Source organism: Mus caroli, chromosome 1, assembly GCF_900094665.2.
Source record: "Mus caroli chromosome 1, CAROLI_EIJ_v1.1, whole genome shotgun sequence".
Classification (NCBI taxonomy): domain Eukaryota; kingdom Metazoa; phylum Chordata; class Mammalia; order Rodentia; family Muridae; genus Mus; species Mus caroli.
Genome location: NC_034570.1, coordinates 32,457,421 through 32,481,865, shown reverse-complemented (window position 1 = coordinate 32,481,865; position 24,445 = coordinate 32,457,421). Strand labels below are relative to the sequence as shown.

General features: G+C 40.4%; 1 protein-coding gene across 3 annotated transcripts in view; it reads left to right on the top strand.

The window, feature by feature from the left end:
• The window catches only part of Tsga10 (testis specific 10), a 98,794-nt gene that overhangs the window by 16,693 nt on the left and 57,656 nt on the right, over positions 1–24,445 (top strand). For all 3 annotated transcript variants that reach the window (XM_021170040.2, XM_021170082.1, XM_029481930.1), the window contains exons 4-9: positions 5,932–5,997; positions 7,044–7,211; positions 7,736–7,894; positions 12,816–12,986; positions 13,073–13,150; positions 14,240–14,391. In XM_021170040.2, the coding sequence (XP_021025699.1) occupies positions 7,161–7,211; positions 7,736–7,894; positions 12,816–12,986; positions 13,073–13,150; positions 14,240–14,391 (611 nt within the window). In that variant the 5' untranslated portion in view covers positions 5,932–5,997; positions 7,044–7,160. The remainder of the gene's footprint in view (positions 1–5,931; positions 5,998–7,043; positions 7,212–7,735; positions 7,895–12,815; positions 12,987–13,072; positions 13,151–14,239; positions 14,392–24,445) is intronic.

The window sequence follows — 24,445 nt, the reverse complement described above, 5'->3', positions numbered from 1 at the left end:
AATTTTTGCTCATATTTCCCACTAAGTTTTATGAGGCTATTATGAAAATTTCAAAGCAAGAATAGTCTGTATATACAATATTGTTCTGCTTCCCCAATTTCTTCTCTTTGCATAAACAGATAAATCCCCACGCCTTTGTTAGAGAGGGTCTTGCACTCTAGCCTAGGCTTGCCTTGAACTCTGGATCTTCTTGCCTCCCTTGGCTTTCCGAGAACAGGAATTCCAGGTGCCCTGCCTGACTCTAGTTAATTTTTACACAGAGTGATTTATCACTGACTTTTATTCAAATGAGAAATGTTTTATATTGCTACTTTGTTCATCTTGGTTGACTTAAGAGTTTTAGTTTTTGCTTAGGAAGATTTTTATCACATCAAGAGCTATACATTTAACTTCTAAAATTTACCTTTGCATTTTTCAACACAAAGATTATTCCTTTAATTTGAGAACACTTACCTGTAAGTTCTTACCTAGAGAAGGTCCTAGAACTCCCAGTGAGAATAGCTAGAACAGCGCATCTCTAGCCTGTGATAACGTACAACACATGGTCACCACACAACTGTTAAAGGTTTCTTAAAAGTAGTGTGTATATTTTCAATATTTCTCCATAAACTTGTTAGTTTATTTGACCTTTCAAGCATAGCTTAGTGGTTACAATCTGCATCTCAGCTGTGAACATTGTCAAGTTGAGGTTTTACTGTCCTTCATTCTTCATATTAAAAATTAACTGACTCCTTCCCAGAGTGAAGAGGAAACATGACTGGCTGAATTTCAACCCGGAGTATGCTCTTTGTAGAAAGCATCTATTTTAAAGGGTTCTTTAGGGTCTATTGACCAGATGGGAGCAGGGAGTGGGTAGGTGTCAGGGTAAATTCTCTGATGTTAAAAGAAAGAACTCCAGGAATGGAAAGCCTCTGCATTATAAAGTATAGACTTTAAGTAAAAATGAAAAAATTGAAACATGAAAATGAAAATATTAAATATGAAAATTTTGCCTGGCTCAGAAAAGGATATTTCTAGAAAAATGATATTCATGTATGATGTAGAACTTCTGCTACATTGGAGAATTGGAAAGCTATTTGAGCTTTTGAGAAAAGCATCTGTGGGGTAGTGTCGGAGAGATAATGTGAGAAATCACAGTAAATCAGAGGAGTGGCTTTAGGACTGGTTCCTTGAAGAGGGAAAGCAACACTTAGTGACATTGTAGGGAAGAAGGGAGAAGAGAAAGGTGCGAGACCATTTTGGGGATGTGGACACCACACAGTTGTCTTCGTCCTTTGCATTAGCAGTGCATTGTAGGTTTAGGATTATCATGATACATACTTGTCTGAGTTTGGGGATAGAATTTGAAGTAGTTTCTAATTTGATTGCTGAATGCTTCTGTTCTTCCAGTCTCCTCACATGTTCTAACATGTGCAAGTAGAATCTAAGGCTACGCTAGGGTTACGTTTATTCACCAAGAAGAATTTATTTTGGTTAGTCATATTTTTAAATGTTCATGAAGTAATAACCTCTTCCATTAAACTGTTTTGAGTCTTTACTACTGTGCTTTTATTGCTATGTAACAAGCTACTTCCGAAGCTAAGTGATTTCAGACGTTTTCAGGTGAGGTGGTGGTTGTGGTCCAGTTTCTCAGGAAATTGTAAGAAAGCTCATGGTCAGATTGCAGTCATATGCTAACTGCTACTAGAGAACTTGCTTCTCAGGTGCTTGGCCCTCAGCAGGAGTCTTCTGTACAACAGCAGTTGACCTCTACTTTCTGAGCCTGTGATCCAAGTGTGAGAACAAGCTGGAATCTGCAGTGCACATTTCCACCAGCTCTGCTTAAAATGACTCACTAGGGCCGGGTGTGGCAGCACACACCTGTAATCTCAGCACTGGAGAGGCTCAGGCAAGCGGATTGTGAGCTCACAGTTCACAGTGCTGCATAGAAGACCTTCTTTAGTGGGGGTTGGGGGGGACGATAGAGTGTCTTCTCACAGCAGTGTTAGACTTTGAGCACACATAAAACTGCTGCTCTTTGCCTTTGCTTGTCTTCCCAGCTTGAGTTACCATTTATGATTTAATATAGCAGCTTTCCAGGCAGTTGACTATGATTTTCTGTAGTGTGAAGAATAGAATTGAAAGTTTACTATTGTTAGTTTTTTATACCATACATGTAAGGGTCTCTGTCTCTCTGTCTCTGTCTCTGTCTCTGTCTCTGTCTCTGTCTCTCTCTCTCTCTCTCTCTCTCTCTCTCTATATATATATATATATATATATATATATATATATATAGAGAGAGAGAGAGAGAGATATGAGAGAGACATATGAAATTTTTTGGAAACTCAACTTAACAGTAATAATGTTAAGGAAAAGTAACCTAAACCATAAATTTCTGAAAACTGACTAGCTGTTATACTCTGTGGCATTTGCAATTAAACTGAATACAACTAAATTATGACTTTAATTAAAAGACATTTTCTGAGTCCATTTAGTGTTGTTTGTATGTGCATATTTTAGGGGCGACCACTTAGTACTAGATGAGCAGTTAGGAGGCTCATCTCTGGGGAACCTGGCTCTCCCCAGTTCACATGGGACCATTCTTGAACTAGATCTCTGATACCCTTTCATTATTGTTACCTTTGCATGGCATTCAATCAGCCAAAATAACTGAATTTACCACATAGAAAATACTGTGTAAAACTTAATATTTATATTTGAAAAATCCTTATCCTGCTTTTAAAAATATATTCTACAGTTATTTATTTTATCTTATGTATATGATTGTTTTGCCTGAATGTGTGTTTGTGTACCATGTGTTCCTTCTGCACATGGAGGCTAGACCAGGGCATCAGGTCCCCTGGAACTGGAGATGGTTACGAGCCAGCATGTGGGTTCAGGAGCACCTTTAACTGCGAGCTGTCTGCAACCCCACCTTATTTTGTGTGTAGCGCTTTCCCACGCTGTTTCCTCCTCCACTCTGCCTCAGCAGCACTGGCCTTTTTACTGTTCATTGGGACTCACTAGGCATTCTTTTGCCCTTGAGCATCTGCTGTAACTACCCTTTTCTTGGGATGTTCACCCATATTTTTCTGTGCTCTCTTCTTTAAACCTTGCTCAAGGATGCCTTTCTGTGGACACTGTTTCAAATTCCAGTCTTGATTTCCATAAACATAGTATCCTTAGCTCTGCTTTTCTTTGTCAGCATGCTATATAACTTGATGTTTAACTAACTTATTTTAACTTAAAAAATCTATTTTAGTCAATGTTCTATTGCTGTGAAAAGACAACATGAACAAAGCAACTCTTATAAAAGAAAGCATTTAGTTAGGGCTGGCTTACAGTTTCAGAGGGTGAGTCTAGTCCCTTGTCACCATGGTTGGGAGCATGGCAGCAGGCATGGCACTAGAGAGATAATTAAGAGCTACATCCTGATCTGCAGGAACAGGGAGGGGAGCAGAGGCGAGCCATAGGAAGAGGGGAGACTGGCTGGGTATGGTGTGAGTTTTTGAAACCTCAAAGCCCACTCCTAGTGACACACTTGCTTCAACAAAGCCACACCTAATGTTTTCAAACAGCTCTCTCTGCTAGTGGCTAAGTATTCAAATGGCCTGTGGGCCATTCTTACTCAAACCACCACATTTATCTTTCCCAGGTGGAATATTAGGTGTCCTTAAATTCAAAAATCTTGAACTGTTTTGCTTGCTTAAAAAAAAAAAATCTCTTGGGTGCTGGAGAGATGGCTCAATGGTTAAGAGCACCAGCTGCTCATCTAGAGGTCCTGAGTTCAATCCCTAGCATCCACATGGTAGCTCACAATGTTTATAACTATAGTCTTATAAGATCTGACCCTCTTATTGTGTGCAGATGTATATGAAGACAAAATTACCCATATACATAAAATAAAATCTTAAAATATCTCAAAAGTCTTAGAATCTGAATGGTTGTTATGTTGTTATGTTTTCTTTTGGTGACATAGACAGTATTTGATATATATTTTGACTATCATCTTTTCTTTCTCACTTTAACTAGATTGTAAACTCCCTGGGGCAGAAATTTGTGTCTTGTTGCATTATTGTGTTTCCCAGCATGAATTGGTATGGCACTGTCAGGGAGGCACACAGTAAGCAACCATTAGCCAGATGTTAGGAAAGTAAAAACACAGGATTAACACTTGTTCTTTGGGCCAGCTATAATTATTTTCAGAGTAGGCTTAGCACTTTTGTAATAAAGGTTCTATATGTTTATTATAAAATTTTCAATGTTATAGGTATAGTTAAGTGGTAGATTGCTTGCCTAGAAAGGTTCAAGAAGATTTCAGTTCACCTAGAACACTATGAAGAAGGAAATAATACCTACTGCTCTCATATTTGGATCTACTCTCACTCTCTCTTCTGGTTACAGATTTTTGGTTAAGATTCATCTGTATCTAGCATATGTGTACTTCCATTTTTAAGAGGAAGTATCACACTGTATATTCTGTTTTTACAGGGTTTTCATACTGAAGAAAGAACAAAAATCTTTATACATTTATACTAGAGTTATGTCTTTTTAGTGTCTACACAGTAAGCTGTATGACTCAGGGTTTCTAGATGAACAGACCTAATGAAATGAATCTGTATATAGAAAGGAGGACTTATTAGAGTGGCTTACAGGCTTTGGTCCAGTTAGTCCAGTGATGGCTGTCTACCAATGGAAAGTCCAAGAATCCAGTAGCTGCTTTGTCCCCGATGCTGGATGCCTGAGCTGGTCCTCAGTAGGTGCCAGAATACTGAAGAATAGGAATGAGGAAACAAGGAATGCCTTGCTCGCCAGTGAACAGAGAAAACAAGCAGAGAGCAAGCACTTCTTTCTTCCATGTCCTTGTATAGGCTGCCACCAGAAGGTGTGGCCAGATTAAAATGTTTATAACTAAGGTGTGTTATATATACATATAACTAATGTATATCTTCCCATCTTAGATGATCCAGATGAAATGTAGGTCTTTGCACTCAAATGATTCACTTCAGAAAAGTCCTTCACAGGTGTGCCCACCTGCTTTTGTTTTAGTTAATTCCAGATGTTGTCAAGTTGACAACCAAGAACACCCATCACAGTAGCATAAAATAAAACATTGAAGATTAATGATTCATTGTTTACAAAGTGTATACGAACTGTAAGTTATTTTCCAAACATTAGGACCTCTTAATATTTTATAAACTATAGTCTGACTTCTAGAGGAATCTTAGAAGGATAATAAAGAAAAGTGAGATGGGGTTTTATTGGATTTTACTGATAGAACGTTTAATTAGTGTTTGTGAGGCCCTGCGCATGGATCCTAGCAAAGGTAATTGATTGTCCCAGGAAATTCTAATGTAAATTGTAGCCTGTTTATCTTAGCTCAGGATAATGAGGCAATAATCTGATGTTCATTAATTATAAATATATTCACTGAACTTATTTGCTGCCTTTAAGCAAAGAGCTTTAGTATCTGTAATAAAAACATCACGTGTTTTGAAACATATGGTATAGATGTGTTACTTATATAGCTATAGATTATAGCTGTACTGTAAAATGGAGTGAGCATATGTTCAATCATAAAACTGACATGAAAGTATCCTGTGGGTCGAGTGAAGTAGCGCATTAAATAGTTCATCAGAGAAGAAGACTGAATGGGAGTTTGAAAATACTTCACTCCAGGCTTGTATTGCTTTCCTGTTATAATCATCAGAACTATAGTTACTCTCAACATTTTGATTCAGTTAATGATATAATTTTGTACAATTTAATAAATTAATATTTTATGGAAAACAATGGGTAAAGGAACCCCTTTTTAAAGTCTGGATTCCTTTACTGCTAAAAGTAGGCAAGCATGAGGGACAGGTTACCTTCTGCTTAAAATATTCAGTGTAAATGCTTTTATTTTTAAGGGGAGTATCTTCAGTATAAATGACAGAATTTCAAATTTTTCAGATTGAACTCATTTGCCAGCAAAATAATATAACAGTACTAGAAGATACAATCCAAAGGCTTAAGTCCGTAAGTACATTTTTCATAAATACATGGTCAGCAGTCATTTTTATTTAGTTAGTAAGCTACTGAAAGAAGTAAATATACCCTTTGATTCGTGCCTCTGTGAACAGTAAAACATTTTGTTTTGTGAACTTAACACTTACTAACAGAGGTCTGTGGGCGTCCTCATCCCAGAGTGTGCCATCCTGCCTCTCTGGCACCACCGCCTTCTTCTCGACAGTGACGGTAACCTTCGGTGGGTTTTAGCAAAGAGCTTCCTAATTGCTCCTAGCTTTAAAATGGCTTCAGAATTTTTAATTTTTGATATAAAGGTACATTCTTCTATACTTTAAATTTTATGCCTTTGTAATTAATATTTTTAAGTTATAAATTATTTATCAGTACCAGTTGATGTTGTATTAATCTTACAGCATGAAATGAAAAGTCTTCTGTTTAAATATTTTAATCTGTTATTTAAAATACTTAAGACACCATCTGAAACATGTCAACTTTTTCTCAGTTTTCATAAAACAAATATAAAAACATTTTAAAAGTTTTTCTAAATGTCCGTGGGAATGGGAGATCATAGCAAGGCTCCTGAATGTATGAACTGTTCAGGATTCATTAGCATATCCATTCACTGAACAAGTATTGAACAAAATGTGAACTAACGTAGAACACTGAAACGTTATGTAATAGGAAAGATTTCCAGAGTCAGTCATTCTAAGATTCGCTTCAGGTCTGCATGTTTCTGAAATCCCTAAGTATGTATGTATGTATATAATTATATATATTAGATATTAAGAAAATATATAATAAGCATATAATATATAATAACATATATATTCTTCTCCAAATGATTAACCAAATATAGTGTTTTATTCAAATAAAGCACACCAAAATGGTAAAAATTGTTTTAAAAATGGTGTGTTGTTTTTAAAAAAATAATAAATAAGTTTTTACATGTTCTACTTAAAAAATACTAAATTTAATATTTTGAAGACTTCTTTGTGTTTCTACTTTTAAAAGAATTTAGCTTAAAATAATTGCTTAACTTTTTCCTCCTTGGCAAGATAATTTTAGAGACTGAAAAAGCACAAAATACATCTCCTTCTAGACTGGATTCCTTTGTCAAGACTTTAGAAGCAGACAGAGATTATTATAAGACTGAAGCTCAGAATTTAAGAAAAATGATGAGAAATAGATCTAAGAGTCCAAGACGCCCATCGCCAACTTCCCGGGTAGGTTTGGAGGACATTTCTGAATCTTTTAGTTTGTTTCTCAAGTTCTGACTTTTATTATTTGATTTATCTAATTTGGGACTAACTAATGTGATTTTGTATGAATTACAGTATCAAAGGGGTTGGGAGACAGGTCTCTGATGGCTCGGCGAACAACAAAGCTCTTTATTCCTAGTGAAAGTTGTGGTTGGGCGCTAAGTAGACCAGTGTGGTGTAGTTTGGGATGGGGTTGTAGAAGGCGGTTTTGCTTTTGTTCCTCATTCCTTGGTGATGGCACTTGAGGAGAGACTGCAGTGCCAGCAGCCACACTGTCTCCTCAGGGCTGTAAGAGAAAGAATCTCGAGCCAGGAGTATTGCTGCACACGAGTATCCTCTCAGCCTCTGGGAGCCAGAGGCAGGGGGATCAGGAATTCATGGCTAGCCCTGGCTTCATAGTGAGTTCAAGGTCAGCTTGAATTATTTGAGACTGTCTCAGCAGCAAAAAGTAAAGCAAGAACTTGAGATATCTTAAATAATAATTCTAGGCTGCAAACTGTGATGTAGAGCTTTTGAAGTCAACTGCAAGAGACCGTGAAGAGCTGAAGTGTATGCTGGAAAAATATGAACGTCATTTGGCAGAAATCCAGGGCAATGTCAAGGTTCTCACATCTGAGAGAGACAAGACCTTCCTCCTTTATGAGCAGGTAAGCATATAAATACATAGATTGTATAAGCAACAGTACTCACTTTTAGAGCTTTATAATTCTGTGTAGGTTTTATGACTGCAAGGAAACATGCCAGTCAAATTAATCTAACACTTGGAATTATATTTTTTCCTAAGATATTCTCTTTTCCTTTTCCTTTTCCTTTATTGTGGTGCTGGGAATCAAACCCCAGGACCTTGTGAACTCTAGGCAAGTACTCTACCACTAGGCTACATCCACAGCCCTGTTCTCAAGGTACTTTTTTGTTTTTCAATGTAATAATTTTTCATTCATTAATTAATTTATTCACTTTATATCCCAATGGCACCCCCGCTCCTTTCCACCCAGACCTACCCTCACACCCCCTTCTCCCATTCAACCTCCCACTCCCCTTCTCCTCAGAGAAGTTTCATCTCATCAAGTCTCATTAAGACTAAGTGTCAAAAAAAAAAAAGCCCGGTGGTGGTAGCACACGCCTTTGATCCCAGTACTTGGGAGGCAGAGGCAGAGGCAGAGGCAGGCGGATTTCTAAGTTCGAGGCCAGCCTGGTCTACAAAGTGAGTTCCAGGACAGCCAGGGCTATACAGAAAAACCCTGTCTCAAAACAAAAACAAAAACAAAAAAACAAAAAACAAACAAACAAACAAAAGACTAAGTGCCTCCTCTCCCACTGAAACCAGGTAAGGCAGCCCAGCTAGGGGAAAGGGATCCAAAGGCAGGCAACAGAGTCAGAGACAGCCAGCACTCGAAGCTGTTTGGAGAACACACACAAAGACCAAGCTGCACATCTGCTACATGTTTGTAGGTGCCTAGGTCTAGTCCATGCTTGCTCTTGAGTTGGTGATTCAGTCTCTGTGATCCCCGCCCCCCATGGTTAGTTGACTCTAGGTCTACTTGTGGTGTCCTTGACCCCTCCAGCTCCTTCAATCCTTCTCCCAACTCTTCCACAAGACTCCCCAAGCTCCGCCTGACATTTGGCTGTGGGTCTCTATCTTTTTCTATCTGCTGCTGGATGAAGCCTCTCAGATGACAGGTATGCTAGGCTCCTGTCTACAAGCATAGCAGAGTATCATTAATAGTGTCAGGGGCTGGCTCTCTCCCATAGGGTGAGTCTCAAGTTGGGCCAGTCATTGGTTGGCATTCCCTCAATCTCTGCTCCATATTCATCCCTGCACATCTATCTTGTAGGCAGGGCAAGTATAGATATTGAGAAATTTTATATCCTTTTTTGAAACCAAGAGACCATCTGTCTTAGGGTTTTACTGCTGTAAAACAGACACCATGACCAGGGCAAATCTTAAAAGGACAACATTTAATTGGGGGTGGCTTACAGGTTCAGGGGTTTAGTCCATTATCATCAAGGCAGGAGCATGGCAGCATCCAGGCAGGCATGGTGCAGGAGGAGCTGAGAGTTCTACATCTTCATCTGAAGGCTGCTAGGAGAAGACTGACTTCCAAGCAGCTAGGATGAGGGTAAAGCCCACACCCATGGTGACACACCTACTCCAACAAGGCCACACCTACTTCAATAAGACCACACCTACTCCAACAAGGTCACACCTCCTAATGGTGCCACTCCCTGGGCCAAGCATATACAGACCATCACATTCCACTCCCTAGCCCCCATAGACTTGTTCAAACACATGAGGCTATGGTGGCCATACCTAGCCATAGCATAAAAAGTACATTTAGTCCAACTTCCAAAGTCCCCATAGTCTATAGCAGTCTCAACAATGATAAAAGTCCAAGCTTCAAAATCTCTCCTGAGATTCATTCAATCACTTAGCTCTAACCCCCAAATTAAGACAGGCGACCAACTGGGCAAACAACAAACTCTGCATCTCCAAGGCTGATGTCAAAGCTGTCTTTAGATCTCCAACTCCTTTTTCATCTTTGTTGACTCCAACAAACTTCTTTCTCCTGGGCTGGTTCCACTTCCTGTTAGCAGATTTCCTTGGCAGATATTCCATAGCTCTGGCATCTTTAACATCTTCGAGTCTCCAAGTCAACTTTAGCTTCTTAGCTTCTTGTTTCAATGTCTGGGGTCCACATATGATTTTCTGGGGTCCTCTAAGAGGCTTGGATAACATTTCCAGCTCTGCCCTCTGTAGCACTCTAGGCTCTAGTTGACTCCACTCCACTGCTGCTGCTCTTCTTGGGATCATACCATGGTACTGGCATCAATACACTGGGGTCTTCCGCTGCAACTAAGTTTCACCAATAGCTTTCATAGGCTCTCTTCATGGTGCCAAGCCTCAACCTCTTTGCATGGCCCCTTCAGTCCTGGGCTGTCAACTGCAACTGAGGCTGCACCTTCACCAATGGCCTTCCATGGCCTCACAGTGTCAAGCCTCAGTTGTTCTTCATGATCCCTTCATGTCTTCAAAACCAGTACCACCTGAGTGACTCTTACACATTACCAAGTACAGCTGTATCACAAGGTACAACCTTGGCTATCTCTGGAACACAGCTTCTTTGTGCTCTCAGAAAATTCTTTCCAGAAAATTTCACCTCGGTGATACTAGTCTCTTCTTAATACTACTGATTTCTTAGTTCCAGATAACCAGCATCAGTTGTCCCAGTAGTCCCTTCTATGCTTGACTCTAAAGCCTGAGCCACACAGCCAAAGCTGCTGTGTTCTTCTGCTTGCTGGGCCTGGAACATGGCTCCCCTTAGTCTATTACCAGCTCTTTCACTGCCAACCTGGAACTTGCTCTGTAGCTTGACCTTAAACTCAGAGACCTGCCTGGCTTTGTCTCCTGAATGCTGAGATTAAAGGTCTAGACTACCATGCGTGGATTTAAGCTTTTTCTTTACTTGGAACTTGCTCTGTCCCAGGCTGGCTTTGAACTCAGAGATCTGCTTGGCTTTGTCTCCTGGGATTCAAGGTATGTACCACTGTGCCTGGGCCTGAGCTTTTCATGGCCACTGTTCCTCAAGATCCAGATCAAAAGCCTGTATCTTCCAGCCTCAAGATCTGGATTACAATTGTGCCCTCCACTTCTGAATTGTATTTCATTCCAGATTAAAAGTCAAAACAATTCCTTGTTCAACTGCAAACACACACAATAAGCTTAGCTAGGTGGGATCATGCCCTGAGATCACCAGCTCCTTTATCTCTTTAGCTCTGTGAACAGAGGCTTCAGTCCATTTCATTTCCCAGTGCCCCTTTATTATTACTTGAACCATACACTTTGCATTTTTCCTTTTTAAGCTTGCTCTGCTTGTTCAAAAAGCTCTTCATGAGACTTAACCAGAGAACAATCTTTGTTGGGCTCTTTTGAGAATTGCTTTGTCAATGCAATTAATATAATTTTCTTTATGTTAGCCTCAGGTGGACTCTTCAGACAAGGGCAAACGCAGCCACATTCTTCACCAAAATACCACAGAAACAGTTTCTATGCTGTATACTGAAATTCTTCTTCACTGAAACCTCTTGGGCCAGGTCTGCACTGTTCAAATCACTCTCAGCAACAATGTCTTCCGTATTCCTAGTAGGTTAGCCTATAGCCCCACCTAAAGGATTCCCCTGATTTCCAAATCCAAAGTCCCCAAATCCACATTCTTCCAAACAAAAGCATGGTCAGGCCTATCACAGCAATACCCCAGTCCCTGGTACCAACTTCTGCTTTAGTTAGGGTTTTACTGCTGTGAACAGACACCATGACCAAGACAACTCTCGTACAACAACATTTAATTGGGGCTGGCTTACAGAGGCTCAGTCCAGTATCTATCAAGGCAGGAACATGGCAGCATCTAGTCAGGCATGGTGCAAGAGGAGCTGAGAATTCTACATCTTCATCTGAAGGCTACTAACAGAATACTGGCTTCCAAGCAACTAGGAGGGTATTAAACCCCATGCCCACAGTGACAAACCTACTCCAACCAGGCCACACCTCCTAATAGTGTCACTCCCTGGGCCAAGCATAAACAAACCAACATACTAACTGGGTAGATAATGATCAAAATTGAGAGTCAGGAAGCAAAGAATCATCTGTAGATGTGCAGCAGATCTGAGGCCTCAGAATTGTTGAGTAAGTGTTCAGAGACCATGTTGGGCTGTGAGTAAGGACTGGTGGGACGTCCTATCATGGCAGATGTACCCAAGACATAGAAATAGCATATAAAGAGATATAGCCAAAATAGAGGAAGAAAGATAAGCACTGTGGAGTGGTCATTAGACAGATATTCCACCTAAGGTGTGTTGAAGTCAAATTTGTATCTCACAGTGGGTAAGTAGAACTTACCAAATCTATTTTTTAGCTACACACACATATACACATTGTACTGACTAGTTTTGTGTCAACTTGACACAGCTGGAATTAATCACAGAGAAAGGAGTTTCAGTTGAGGAAACGCCTCCATAAGATCCAGCTGTAAGGCATTTTCTCAATTAGTGATCAAGGGGAAAGGGCTCCTTTCCCCTTGGGACCATCCCTGGGATGGTAGTCTTGGGTTCTATAAGAGAGCAGGCTGAGCAAGCCAGGGCAAGCAAGCCAGTAAAGAAAATCCCTCCATGGCCTCTGCATCAGCTCCTGCTTCCTGACCTGCTTGAGTTTCAGTCCTGACTTCCTTTGGTGATGAACAGCAGCATGGAAGTGTAAGCTGAATAAACCCTTTCCTCCCAACTTGCTTCTTGGTCATGATGTTTGTGCAGGAATAGAAACCCTGACTAAGACACACATATACACGAGTATCACTATAAACACATGATATATATGTATATATATACACACATATACACATGTTCATATAAATCACACACACACATGTATGCTTGCACTCATTTGTGAACTCTTGAACCATGTCCTTATTTACTTGCTGCTTGCATATTATTCTGGTTTCAGTTTTAACCACCTGGATATACTGTATGTATAATTTAAGTTTCTCTTTTTAAAAATTCTATGTATTTCTATCATAGGCACAGGAAGAAATTGCTCGACTTCGACGAGAAATGATGAAAAGCTGTAAGTCTCCTAAGTCAACCACAGCACATGCTATTCTTCGTCGGGTAGAGACGGAGAGAGATGTAGCCTTCACTGACCTACGAAGAATGACCACAGAGCGAGACAGTCTGAGAGAAAGGCTCAAGGTGTGTCAGTGTTGTGTGTGTCTTCAGTGGTACAGCATGGGGGCAGTGGCACTGAGCCTGCTTTGTTGTGCTTGTGTCTGAAACAGATTGCTCAAGAGACAGCGTTCAACGAGAAGGCTCACTTGGAACAGCGGATAGAGGAGCTGGAGTGCACAGTTCACAACGTAAAACAAAACCCTTGCTCCTACTCCCTCTGTGCTTCCCGGTCTCTTTGTACTGTGTTAGGAAGAGTTCTTGTAGTTTTCTACGATTGTGTTTGCAGTCTTGAACTACTTAAGGTGGTCTGCATGATATGTTATTTCCTTAATCCTACGTCACCTGTTCACATAGTTAGTCTCCTCTAGAAACAGGGGTCACAGCTTTTTATTTTTGGTGTATTTGGTTGCAAAGATTTTTTGTTTTTATTTTTAGGATATAGTCTCAGGGATATTATTTCTAATTAATTGGGATTTATGTATTGGGGGGGTGTACGGGTCTCATTATGCAGCCCAGGTTGGTTTTGAACCCATGATTCTTCTGCTTCAGCCTCCTGAGTATTGGCATTATAGTACCACTGCACTTGGCTACATTTTCTTTTTTTTTTCTGATTTCCATGTTCAGGTACAGATAATATTGCCAAGTATGAATATATCAAGCATTTGACATACTCTAGATATGTATTTGCAGTGTTTCAGGTACAGAAACAGCTAAGGCTTTGAATGCACTGATATGTTCATTTGAGGTAATTCCTATATGTAAAAAACAGATGAGAAAAAATTATTTTTATAATCCTACTTTATATGTAATGTATTAATCTTGGACAATGAATGAATGTTCAAATTGAACCTGATTGAGAAAGGTAGACTGACATACTAAGATAGACAGGCTTGCCGGGCGTGGTGGCGCACGCCTTTAATCCCAGCACTTGGGAGGCAGAGGCAGGCGGATTTCTGAGTTCGAGGCCAGCCTGGTCTACAAAGTGAGTTCCAGGACAGCCAGGACTATACAGAGAAACCCTGTCTCGAAAAAACCAAAAAAAAAAAAAAAAAAGATAGACAGGCTTTATAGAAACACTATGTCGTGACTTGTTTTTATTCCTGTTATATAATACTTTATCTATAAAACCTTCTACAGTGTTCAGGTCTACCCAAGTCATTGTCTCATTATGCTGAGTCTGCCATTAGCTGCACTTTGTAGAAGGAGTGTCTCTCTGCTGCGAGGACCAGTAAGGCTGCACACTGATGGTAGCTAACTGTGTCATTCCACTTGTATAGCTTGATGATGAGCGCATGGAACAGATGGCAAACATGACTTTGATGAAGGAAACTATAACCACTGTGGAAAAAGAAATGAAATCATTAGCAAGAAAGGCAATGGACACCGAGAGTGAGCTTGGCAGACAAAAAGCAGAGAATAATTCTTTGAGGTAAACACTACATTGCTGTTAAACAACCAACAGTTTGCTATACTGAACTTCCCTGTTTTATAGTACATTTCATAATGAAAACTGAATTATCTGTCGTTGTCAATTTATGAAAGCATTTATAGGAAGCAGTTGTAGATGTAATTGTGTCCCCAGGTCACTAAGCCAGAAAACACTCCTACACTCATTCTAAACTTACATTTGCAACATGTGTCAAGTTTAATGTTTTTATACAGCCCTCTGAAAACTGAGATACTTAACTTTGGTATTTTATTGTTTAATGTACTTTTATAATTTTAAATTCTTTTCTAAGATCTGAACAATTTAAGAAAGCCCAGACTCAAAACCTTAAGGAAAAGATCATTCCTACCATAGGAGTAAATTGATTAACCCTCTCATTGCACTCGTGTAACAGCAGGAGGACTGCTGCGTGAGCAGCGTGTGGGCAGGAAGAAGCCTGCATGCCCGTGAGTCTACATTCATATTTGTTAATGTGAAACAAAACTATTCAAGTTTCAGTAGAGATGAATTTCCCTTTATCTGTAGACATGAAAAATGTTAGTTGATGTGAATGTGTAATATATTATTAAATCTACAGAAAATAATTGGGCCATATGTGAGTTCCCAGAGTCTGCCCTTGATCTTCAAGGAACCACTTGTTGGGACAGATACTCAAACCCCTTACTTTTCCTTGGAAAACTTCTTCCTTATAACACTATTGGAAGCTCACACAAAATACAAGTGATACGAGAGCAAGAAAAAAAAAACACAAAGCAAGCCTTGGGAAATAGAGAGAAGTAAGGAAAGGTTTGTCACCTATATAAAAGGGAAAAGGTTAGGTAGAACTGCTTCTAGCCAGAAATCTGTTCAGTGTAGCACGGATGTTTCCTGTGTGACTGAGCTCATCTGGGAGCAGTTTATACCGGGCCTTTTCAGTTTCATCACATAGGACTTGTGTGTTGTTAGAAGTTCTTACAAGTGTGTAGTAACCTGGCTGTGCTTTGTTCCTTTGGTGCAGAACCTTGCTGTGTGGCTCAGTACTTTTGTAGTACTCCTGCCCAACACTCTCAAGAGATTTGTTTTTGTTTTTGTTTTTTGATGTATGGTTGCTTATTTGAAAGCCTTTACTGATGTATAACTGCAGCATATACACTAAAAGGTCAATATTTGATATACTAAAGTTGGAAAACTTTGACCTTTGAAGCCATCACACAATCAAAGTTCTAGCTTATTTTGCACTCTTAATGTCTATGATTTTACACTCTGGTGATTCTCAGGTGACCATTGGTTTTATTCCAGGCATGGGAGTATTTGAATTTTCTAAAAAGTTAAACCAATGAAATCATATCGTATATGATGCTTAATTCATAGATTCCTGCCGTGTATTCTTATACTGTTTGATTGCTGAGTTGTATGCCACTGTGTGGGTATGTACATTGTGTTTCCAGTCTGGGGCTATAATGAATAAAGCCACTAAGTTCTTCCCTATGTAAGTCTTTGTGTGGACATATGTTTTATTTCTTGGATTAATATCTAGGAATAAATGTCTAAGTTATAGGATACATTTTCCTTTCCAGAAACCATTAAAGTCTTTCTCAGTGTGGCTGCGTACTGTGCATTTCTCCAGCAGTGTTGAGTTTTTCAGTAGTTGCACATTCCAGCTGACATTTGGTATGCAGTTCATTTTTAACACCAGCTATTATTTTGTTGTATAGTTCTATTTTTAAATTTTATAAATTTTTTTAGCTTTAATGTGGAATAATAAAAATTGTATGTATTTAAAGACTACAGTATAATGTTTTGATACATATACATCGTGAAATGATACTTTGAACTTGCCTGCTGTGCCCACTGCTCCCAGCTCGTGACTGTGCAGGTAAGTATTTACTTAGTGCTGACAACCAGGCAGTTTTCTGGCCTTTGGTTTTCTATATTGAGGCTTCAGTCCCATTATCTTTTGTGCATTAGCTTTGGTTCATTGTCGTTGTCATGAGGCTTACTACTGCATTCTCTAGTTATGACAGTCTTTTAAACTGATAACAGTGTCATTCACATGGAAGGGCAGCTGCCTGTTGGAGACAAATACACTTTGGGTGAATATGCACACAAGTGGAGATCAGTGGGGTCGCTGTGTCTTTCAGTGTTTGAAGCACTTTTTAAAAAATGTAAAATGCTATCCACATAGATGAGCGCCTTGCCCAGCCATCCTCAGAGGAGCTTCTTCCTGCAGCAGTTGGGGGCAGACACAGAGGCCCACAGCCAGACACCATGCAGGGAGCGAGAGGCCTTGGAACGTGGAGCCCCAAGTGGGTTGTCGCCATCAAATTCCTCCCTTCAGAGCTCAGGGAACCTGGTGGAAGAAGAGGCAGAGAGATTGTAAGACCCAGAGGGGCTGGAGAACACCAAGAAAACAAGGCCTTCTATGGGCAAATGTGAGCAACGTTCATATGAATTCCCAGAGCCTGGAGCAGCAGGCACAGGAGCTGTGTGGGTCTGCACCAGCCTTTGTGTGTAGATTACAGCTTCCAGCTTAGTGTTTTTATGGGACCCCTTCCTGTGTGAATGAGTGGGGCTCGGATTCTTGTGCTTTCTTTTGGGCTTGTTTCCTTCTGTTGGTCTGTCTTGTCCAACTTTGATGTGATAGTTTTTGTTTTATAATATTTTTATAATTCAATTTTCTCTTTAGAAGCCTGCTCTTTTCTTTTTTTTTTTTTGGTTTTTCGAGACAGGGTTTCTCTGTGTAGTCCTGGCTGTCCTGGCACTCACTTTGTAGACCAGGCTGGCCTCGAACTCAGAAATCCGCCTGCCTCTGCCTCCCGAGTGCTGGGATTAAAGGCGTGCACCACCACGCCCGGCCTGCCTGCTCTTTTCTAATGAGAGACAAAAAGGAAGTCTGAATGGAGGGAAGGTAGGAAGGAACTGGGAGGAGAAGAGGGAGGGCTTTAAAAACAAGAAATAAAAAGAAACCAAAATTAGTACAAAACTAAAATAAAATGGTAGCTGTCCTTACAGGAGTGAAGTGATATTGCAGTTTTGATCTGTGTTGTGTAATACCATGCCTGGTTTTGCTAAGAGGCTTGTGAAGTTCATATCTAGATGTTTATATTTTCTCCAGAAGTACAGAGTCCCAGTCAGTGTTTCCTTAGGTGTCTGCATCTTCTCTACACTCCTGCAGGTGACTGTTAGCTCTCCGGAGTAGTCCTCAGCGCCTCCTCACTCATCTGCTTCTCTGCAGTTTTCTAGGCACCGTGGCTGGGAGCTTACCGCTGGTTTCTTCTGCTTCATCAAGGCGGCTGCTGGTGCTGCCTCACTTCTTCTACTCCTTATTTCTGCTTCAAGTCAGATTTCTGTTGGGCTCCTAGCAATACTTGTAGTCTGTCTGGTGAATATTTTATTTGTGTGTTATTTTCCTGATTTCATTAACGTGTCTATTTATGTTCTCTTATAGCTTGATTAACTGCTTGAATAATTTATTTTGAATTTTTGGTCATGTAGCTTCTAGATTTATATTTTGGGAGGGCTTTTGTCACATTTTTTTTTCTCATGGTTCTTGGTTTGAGTTAATGTCTGTACCTTTGTCACTGAGTTTCAATAGGGAAGCATAGTCACACAGTAGTGAGTACAGAATCCAGTTCATGCAGTGGGCATGAGAAGGCACAGCTGCCAGACTTCACCAGTGTGCCAGTTGTGCTTGGTGGCAGCACAGGCTATAGGCACATGTCCTCAGCAGCCATGGCTGTAGGTGTCTGAGTGATGCTGATGCTATCACAGACAGATCTTCCCCTCATTCTCTCTTTTTTCCAAGGAGAGACTATGAATGAGGACATCTGTCTTGACACCTGTGCGGTATATGTGGACATGCCTGGCCCCAGAACCCAGGTCCAGTATCCTTGTGCTTGGCTGCTTTTGCTCTAAGGATGGATGCACAGATGTGTTTGCTGCAACACTGGTAGTGATCTTTGTAGGGTGACTGGGGAACTCCGTGTGAAAGTGAAATGTGTGGAGTGGCAGTGACTCTAGAGCTCAGGGCATCAGCTAGCTCACCCTGCTTCCATACCAGATATCTGCTCCTGGGTGTTTGTGGAGCACTGGTACAGTTATAGTGTGCAGGGTGTATGCACCACACATGCACATATGTGTATGCACAACATGCACAGCACATGGAAGTGCTGCTTCTGGTATCTGAGCTGCAAGCAAGCCTATGTTGCTTATTACTCTGTGGTTTGAAACACATGTGGACATTGGAGGAGTGGTCACAGCCCAAGGGCAGTAGACAATAATGACTCCTTTTTGAGAGAAAGGCCATAGCAGCTTCTCCCCATTTAGCTGACTGACTTGTGGTGGGAATTGACGGTGGTAATTTCATGGTGAAAGCTGCCAATTTCTCATGCAGAGTAGGCCATTGGTGATCCAGGCAGCAGCCCATACATGGCTGATACTTGTTCTTAGGGCCTCCAGATGTCTCAGGTGTGAGTGTGTGTGTGTGTGTGTGTGTGTGTTAGAAAGATGAAGGCTGGACTCTTTTCTGCCATACTGTATTTGTTACTGATTTTTGTTGTTGTTATTTCTTTTTTCTTTGTTTTGCTCTGCCTCAGCCTACTGATTTCTGGGATCACAGACCTCGGCCATCATCCTGACATGCCATGTTGTTAAAGAAATTTGTTTTTATTTTTGAGAATGAAACACTAAACTGGCTATCTTAACTTGCTTGCTTCCTATTGTTGTAATAAAAACCATGACCAAAAGGAACTTGGGGAAGAAAGGTTTTAGTTGGCTTATCTACCCTGGGTCACAGTCCGTTGAGGGAAGTTGAAGCAGAGCCCATTGGGAAATGCTGTTTACCAGTTTGTCCCCTGTCCCCGTGACTCATTCAGTTTCCTAGCTTATCTACACCATAACCACTTACCTAGGGTGGCCCACCTACAGTGGCCTGGACCTTCCCACATCAGTTACTAATCAAGAAAATGCTATCTGATTGCAAGCCAATCTAATGGAGGCATCTTTACAATTAAGAGCCTCTCTCCCAAGATATGTCTGGGTTTGTGTTTGTGTAACCCTTGTTTTCAGAGGGGCTCTATCTTACTTCTACCCTAACAGTGTGCAAGGGGTGCAATTTCTACGTATTCGTGTGAACATTTGTTATTTTCTGTTGTTTTGGGGGGTCATTCTAGAAGGTGCGAGGCATCACATTGGGGTTTGGATTTGTATTTCCATAATGTGTCATGACCTGAGTACCATTTCCTGTACTTCCTGGTTATGGTATGTCCTCTTTGGTTCCTGTACCTCCTGGTTATGGTATGTCCTCTTTGGTTTCTGTACTTCCTGGTTATGGTGTGTACTCTTTGGAGAATTGTCTCACTTATATGCAGTGCCTCTCTCCCCGTAATTGACATTTATTCATTAAGCATAATATTAGGTTTCATAAGGCTATTTTTATGAACACACACACATATATATGGTCAGTATATGTTTATATATATATATATATATATATATATATTTATATACATATTTCTTTTTTCTCACACAGGCCTACTTTCCCCTTCTCTCTTTATTAGCCCCATTGTCCCTCAAGACACTTTGCTTCTACTTTCATGTCATGATTCATTCATGATTTTATGCATCTGTATAAAATCTAGAGTCTACAGACGAGAAGCAATATGATATTTGTTTTTCTGGGTCTAACAATTCATTTAATATAATGGCCCTTATTTGATTTTATTTTCCTACAGCAAATGTNGTTTCATTCTTTCTTATGACTGCATAAAATTCCACTGTGTGGGTATACCATATTTTCTTTATCCATTCCTGTTGATGGGCACTTAGTTGGTTCCATACATTTCCCATAACTACTTCGGAGAGTGCTGCAGTATACACAGTAGCAAGAATCTCTGGGATACTTCGGAGAGTGCTGCAGTAGACACAGTAGCAAGAATCTCTGGGATACTTTGGCTTAGATTCCTTGTGGTAAGTCCTCAGGAATTGTATAACTGGGGAGTATGGTAGATTTATTTTAAATTTCCTTCTAGAAACTTACATGCTGATTTCTAGGATGGCTAGAAAACTCCTTTTGAGTTATACATATTAATCCTTAATGTACCTCATATTTTAAAATACAACATACTCAATATGCTTGCTTTATGTTTTTATTCTCTACTATATGTTTATGACTAATATCAAGAAAGTTACATTTTTGACAGAACTTTTTCCTCCCCTCTCTTCCTCTTCCTCTCCCTCTCCCTCTCTCTCTTCCTCTCCCTCCCTCTCTCCACTACCCTGCCCTCTCCCCCATCCAGGGTTTCTCTGTGTAGCCCTGACTGTCCTGGAACTTGCTCTGTAGACAAGGCTGGCCTTGAACTCACAGAAATCTTCCTGCCTCTGCCTTTTTACTGGGATTAAAGGCGTGCGCCGCCGCCAGCACCTGGCCTGCTGATTCTTTTAAAGACTGAGGAAACTATTTATTGTTTATTAAAATTTCTCTGCATGGACTTCTTACACAGTCATTTTATGGTCCTTTGGGGCAGGAAACTAAAAGTGTCTACATGTTACTAGGATAATATGCTTTTCAAAAATATGTCTTATTTTTGCAACACAATGCTGTTTAGAGTCATCTGTGTTATCACTTATGTAAGTGATTTAATATTTTTTAAATTGCTAAGTATTGTCCTGTGGAATTGATAAAACTACACGTATTCCTTCAGCTGGTGAATGTTCGGGTTAATTACTTTGGTTTTTTTTACTGTAAGGAATAAGATGTGTATATATTTTTTGTATAAATCTTTTGTTTTTTACTTATTTTTGTTTTGTGTATATGAGCATATTGCCTGCATTATGTCTGTGCATCACGCGTGTGCAGTTACTATGGAGGCCAGACAAGGGCATCAGATCCTCTGGAACTGGAGTTAGAGACAGGTGCAAGCTGCCATACAAGTGCTGAGCCATACAGCACATCAGCTTCTCTCTATGAGCACCAAGTGCTCTTAACCTCTGAGCTGTCTCTAGCACCTGTACATGTTGTTGGCTTATAGCCATCTTTTTTTTTTTTTATTTTGGAGGGTCAGTAGTGGAATTTTGGGGCTACATGATAAGTATGTCTTTAACTGGACAAGAAATGTCCAAATAGTTTTCTGCAATGATTGTTTATTCAATAATATAACTATAATTTCTGATGCTTGTCTTCTTAGAGTTCTCAGAAAAAATTAAGCCCTATACCATTAAAGTAAGTATTGTGGATAGGAAGCTACCATCCAGTGATTCTAGATTCTTATAAATCTAATATGATAATAGTTTATACTGTTGAAAAATTAAGATATATTACTGTACTGGCTAGTTTTGTGTCAACTTGACACAGCTGGAGCTATCACAGAGAAAGGAGCTTCAGTTGAGGAAATGCTGCCATGAGATCCAACTGTAAGGCATTTTCTCAATTAGTGATCAAGGGGGAAAGGCCCCTTGTGCATGGGACCATCTCTGGGCTGGTAGTCTTGGGTTCTATAAGAGAGCAGGCTGAGCAAGCCAAGGCAAGCAAGCCAGTAAAGAACATNNCTCNATGGCCTCTGCATCAGCTCCTGCTTCCTGACCTGCTTGAGTTCCAGTCCTGACTTCCTTTGATGATGAGCAGCAGTATGGAAGTGTAAGCNGAATAAACCCTTTCCTCCCCAACTTGCTTCTTGGTCATGATGTTTGTGCAGGAATAGAAACCCTGACTAAGACAATTACTATTATAATTTTATCTAATTCTTAATTTCTTCTAGAACCCCACTTGACAGCAGTTGTATAAGCGGGTTTTTGTTGTTGTTACTGTTCTGCCTTCTAGTGAATATTTATTATTGTTTGTCTCTGATTTCCTAATGTACCCTTTTAGTACCTTTTTGAGCCATTTCTAGAGCTTCTTTGTGTATTGTCTGTTCACGTCCTTTGTAGATATTTTATTTGGTTATTTAACTTTTTATATTAATTAATACAGGTCTCAGTGAAGTTCTCTAAGAATTGGGTAAAAATGTTTGCAGTCAAGCAGTAATGGAAAATACTTCTGAACTAAATGCTAGATGATTTTTGAAAATAAGACTGTATAAAGAAAGAAAGCCATGTAGTAGATTTAGAATTACCACGGAATAGACACAAAAATGCTTTTCTGCTTGCTTTCCTAAGTCTCAAAAATAGTTCATTGATATTTACGCATGTTCACTTGTACACCTGTACTAACCTGGTTAACTAATGTTTGAGACAGGGTCTCACTGTATGGCCCTGGCTGGTCTAGGACTCATAGAAATCTGCCTGCCATGCTCCCAAGTTCTGAGACTAAAGGCATAGTTTAACCACTCTGTTTATTTTTTTTTTTTAAGATTTGTTTTCTTTTAATTATGCTTGAGCCTTTAATCCCAGTCTTTGGGAGGCAGAAGCAGGTAGATCTGAGGCTAAGGGCAGCCTGCTATAGAGTGAATTCCAGGACAGCCAGGGCTACACAGAGAAATCCTGTCCCAACCTTCCCGCCAAGTCATGTTTATATGTGTCTGTGTGTCTGTATATGGATATATATACAGATTCTAGGTGCCTGTGAGGTCAGAGATCTCAAATGTCCATAGAGCCAGAGCTATTGGTAGTTGTAGGCACACCATGTGAGTGCTGGGAACCAAACAGGTCCAAGAGCAGGGCTTGCTTTTGACTGTTGAGCCAGCCCCACTAACTGGTCTAACAGTAGGAGTTTCAGTGTTTGAGAGAGATACTATTTTTTAAGAAAGCATCTTAAACAAGCCCAATTTGACAATGGAATAAAATTAACAGCTTATTTTTCTTTCATCCTGTTTAAAATTCCATCCCTAGAATGAAGTCCCCCACTGACCTCCCTGCTGTCTGAAATACTTACTAGTCAACATCCCAGCTCCTCCCTCTCCATGACTACCCACTACAGGGCCCTCCCCTCCCCCGGCCCCCGTTGCCATGACTGCCTCCTAGGCTTGTCTTTCACCATGAGGCAGTGGCAAGTTGTCCCCAGGTTCTTTAATTTGTGATTGTTCCATTTTGTAAGGCCTTCAAAGTAGGGAAGTTTGGTGATCCACCTTGGTCCATTAGGCCTGTGCAACCAGTGCTTTTCCTTGCCTGCTGAGCCATGTTGTCCCCTGTACATGTACATTCTCCTCACTCTTTCCACAGCTTGGTAGCAGCTGTGCATAAACAGGTGTGTACGTGTTTTTGAGATCCTTCAGTTCTTTTGAAAGTCTTAGTTGGAAGTCTTCTGTCCAGGTTGCACATAGATGAAGGGTTTTTAAAACTATCTTTGATGTTGATGATGCTGATGAGTGTGTGTGTGTGCATGTGCCACAGTGCATGCTGAGAGGTCAAATGCAGGTTAGGGACCCGAGCCTTAGCCTGGGCGCTAAGTGCCTTTACCTACTGAGCCACCTTGCCAATTGAGTAGATGTTTTTAGTATGCAAAAATGGGCATATGAATGCACATCTGGACCTAGGTCTCTCAGCACATATGTAACAGATGTGTAGCTTAACTTTCATGTGGGTCCTGAACAACTGGAATGGAGGGCTATCCTAAAAGCTGTTGCCTATATATGGCATATGTTCTAGATAAGCTGCCTTGTCTGGCCTCAGTAGTAAAGAAAGTGCCTAGCCTAGCAAAAAGTTGAAGTGCCATGATTGGGGGTATACCAAGGGGGCTCCCACCAGCTCAGAGAAGTGGAGAGGGGATGGGGGGAAGGATCGTGGGAGGGGGTGACTGGAAGGGGGGCAGTGATTGGGATGTAAAGTGAATATGTAAAAAATCAAAACAAAAAAAAATGGGCATATGAGAAAACACATTAGGTAGCTTAGCCAAATATCTTGGGGGATTTTCTCTGGTGAGTTTTTTGACACTTGAATCACAAGATTCTGGACTAGTTAAGATTATTTTATTTGATTTGAGAGTATCTCGTGACTTTCAGGCTGACTTTGATTGGAGGATGGTCTTGAATGCCTGCTGCTTTGAGAACCCCCAAGGCTTGGACATGCAGGAACTTACTATCATCAGATCTCTGCATGTCTGCTCGAAGATTTGGTTTAGTTAGTT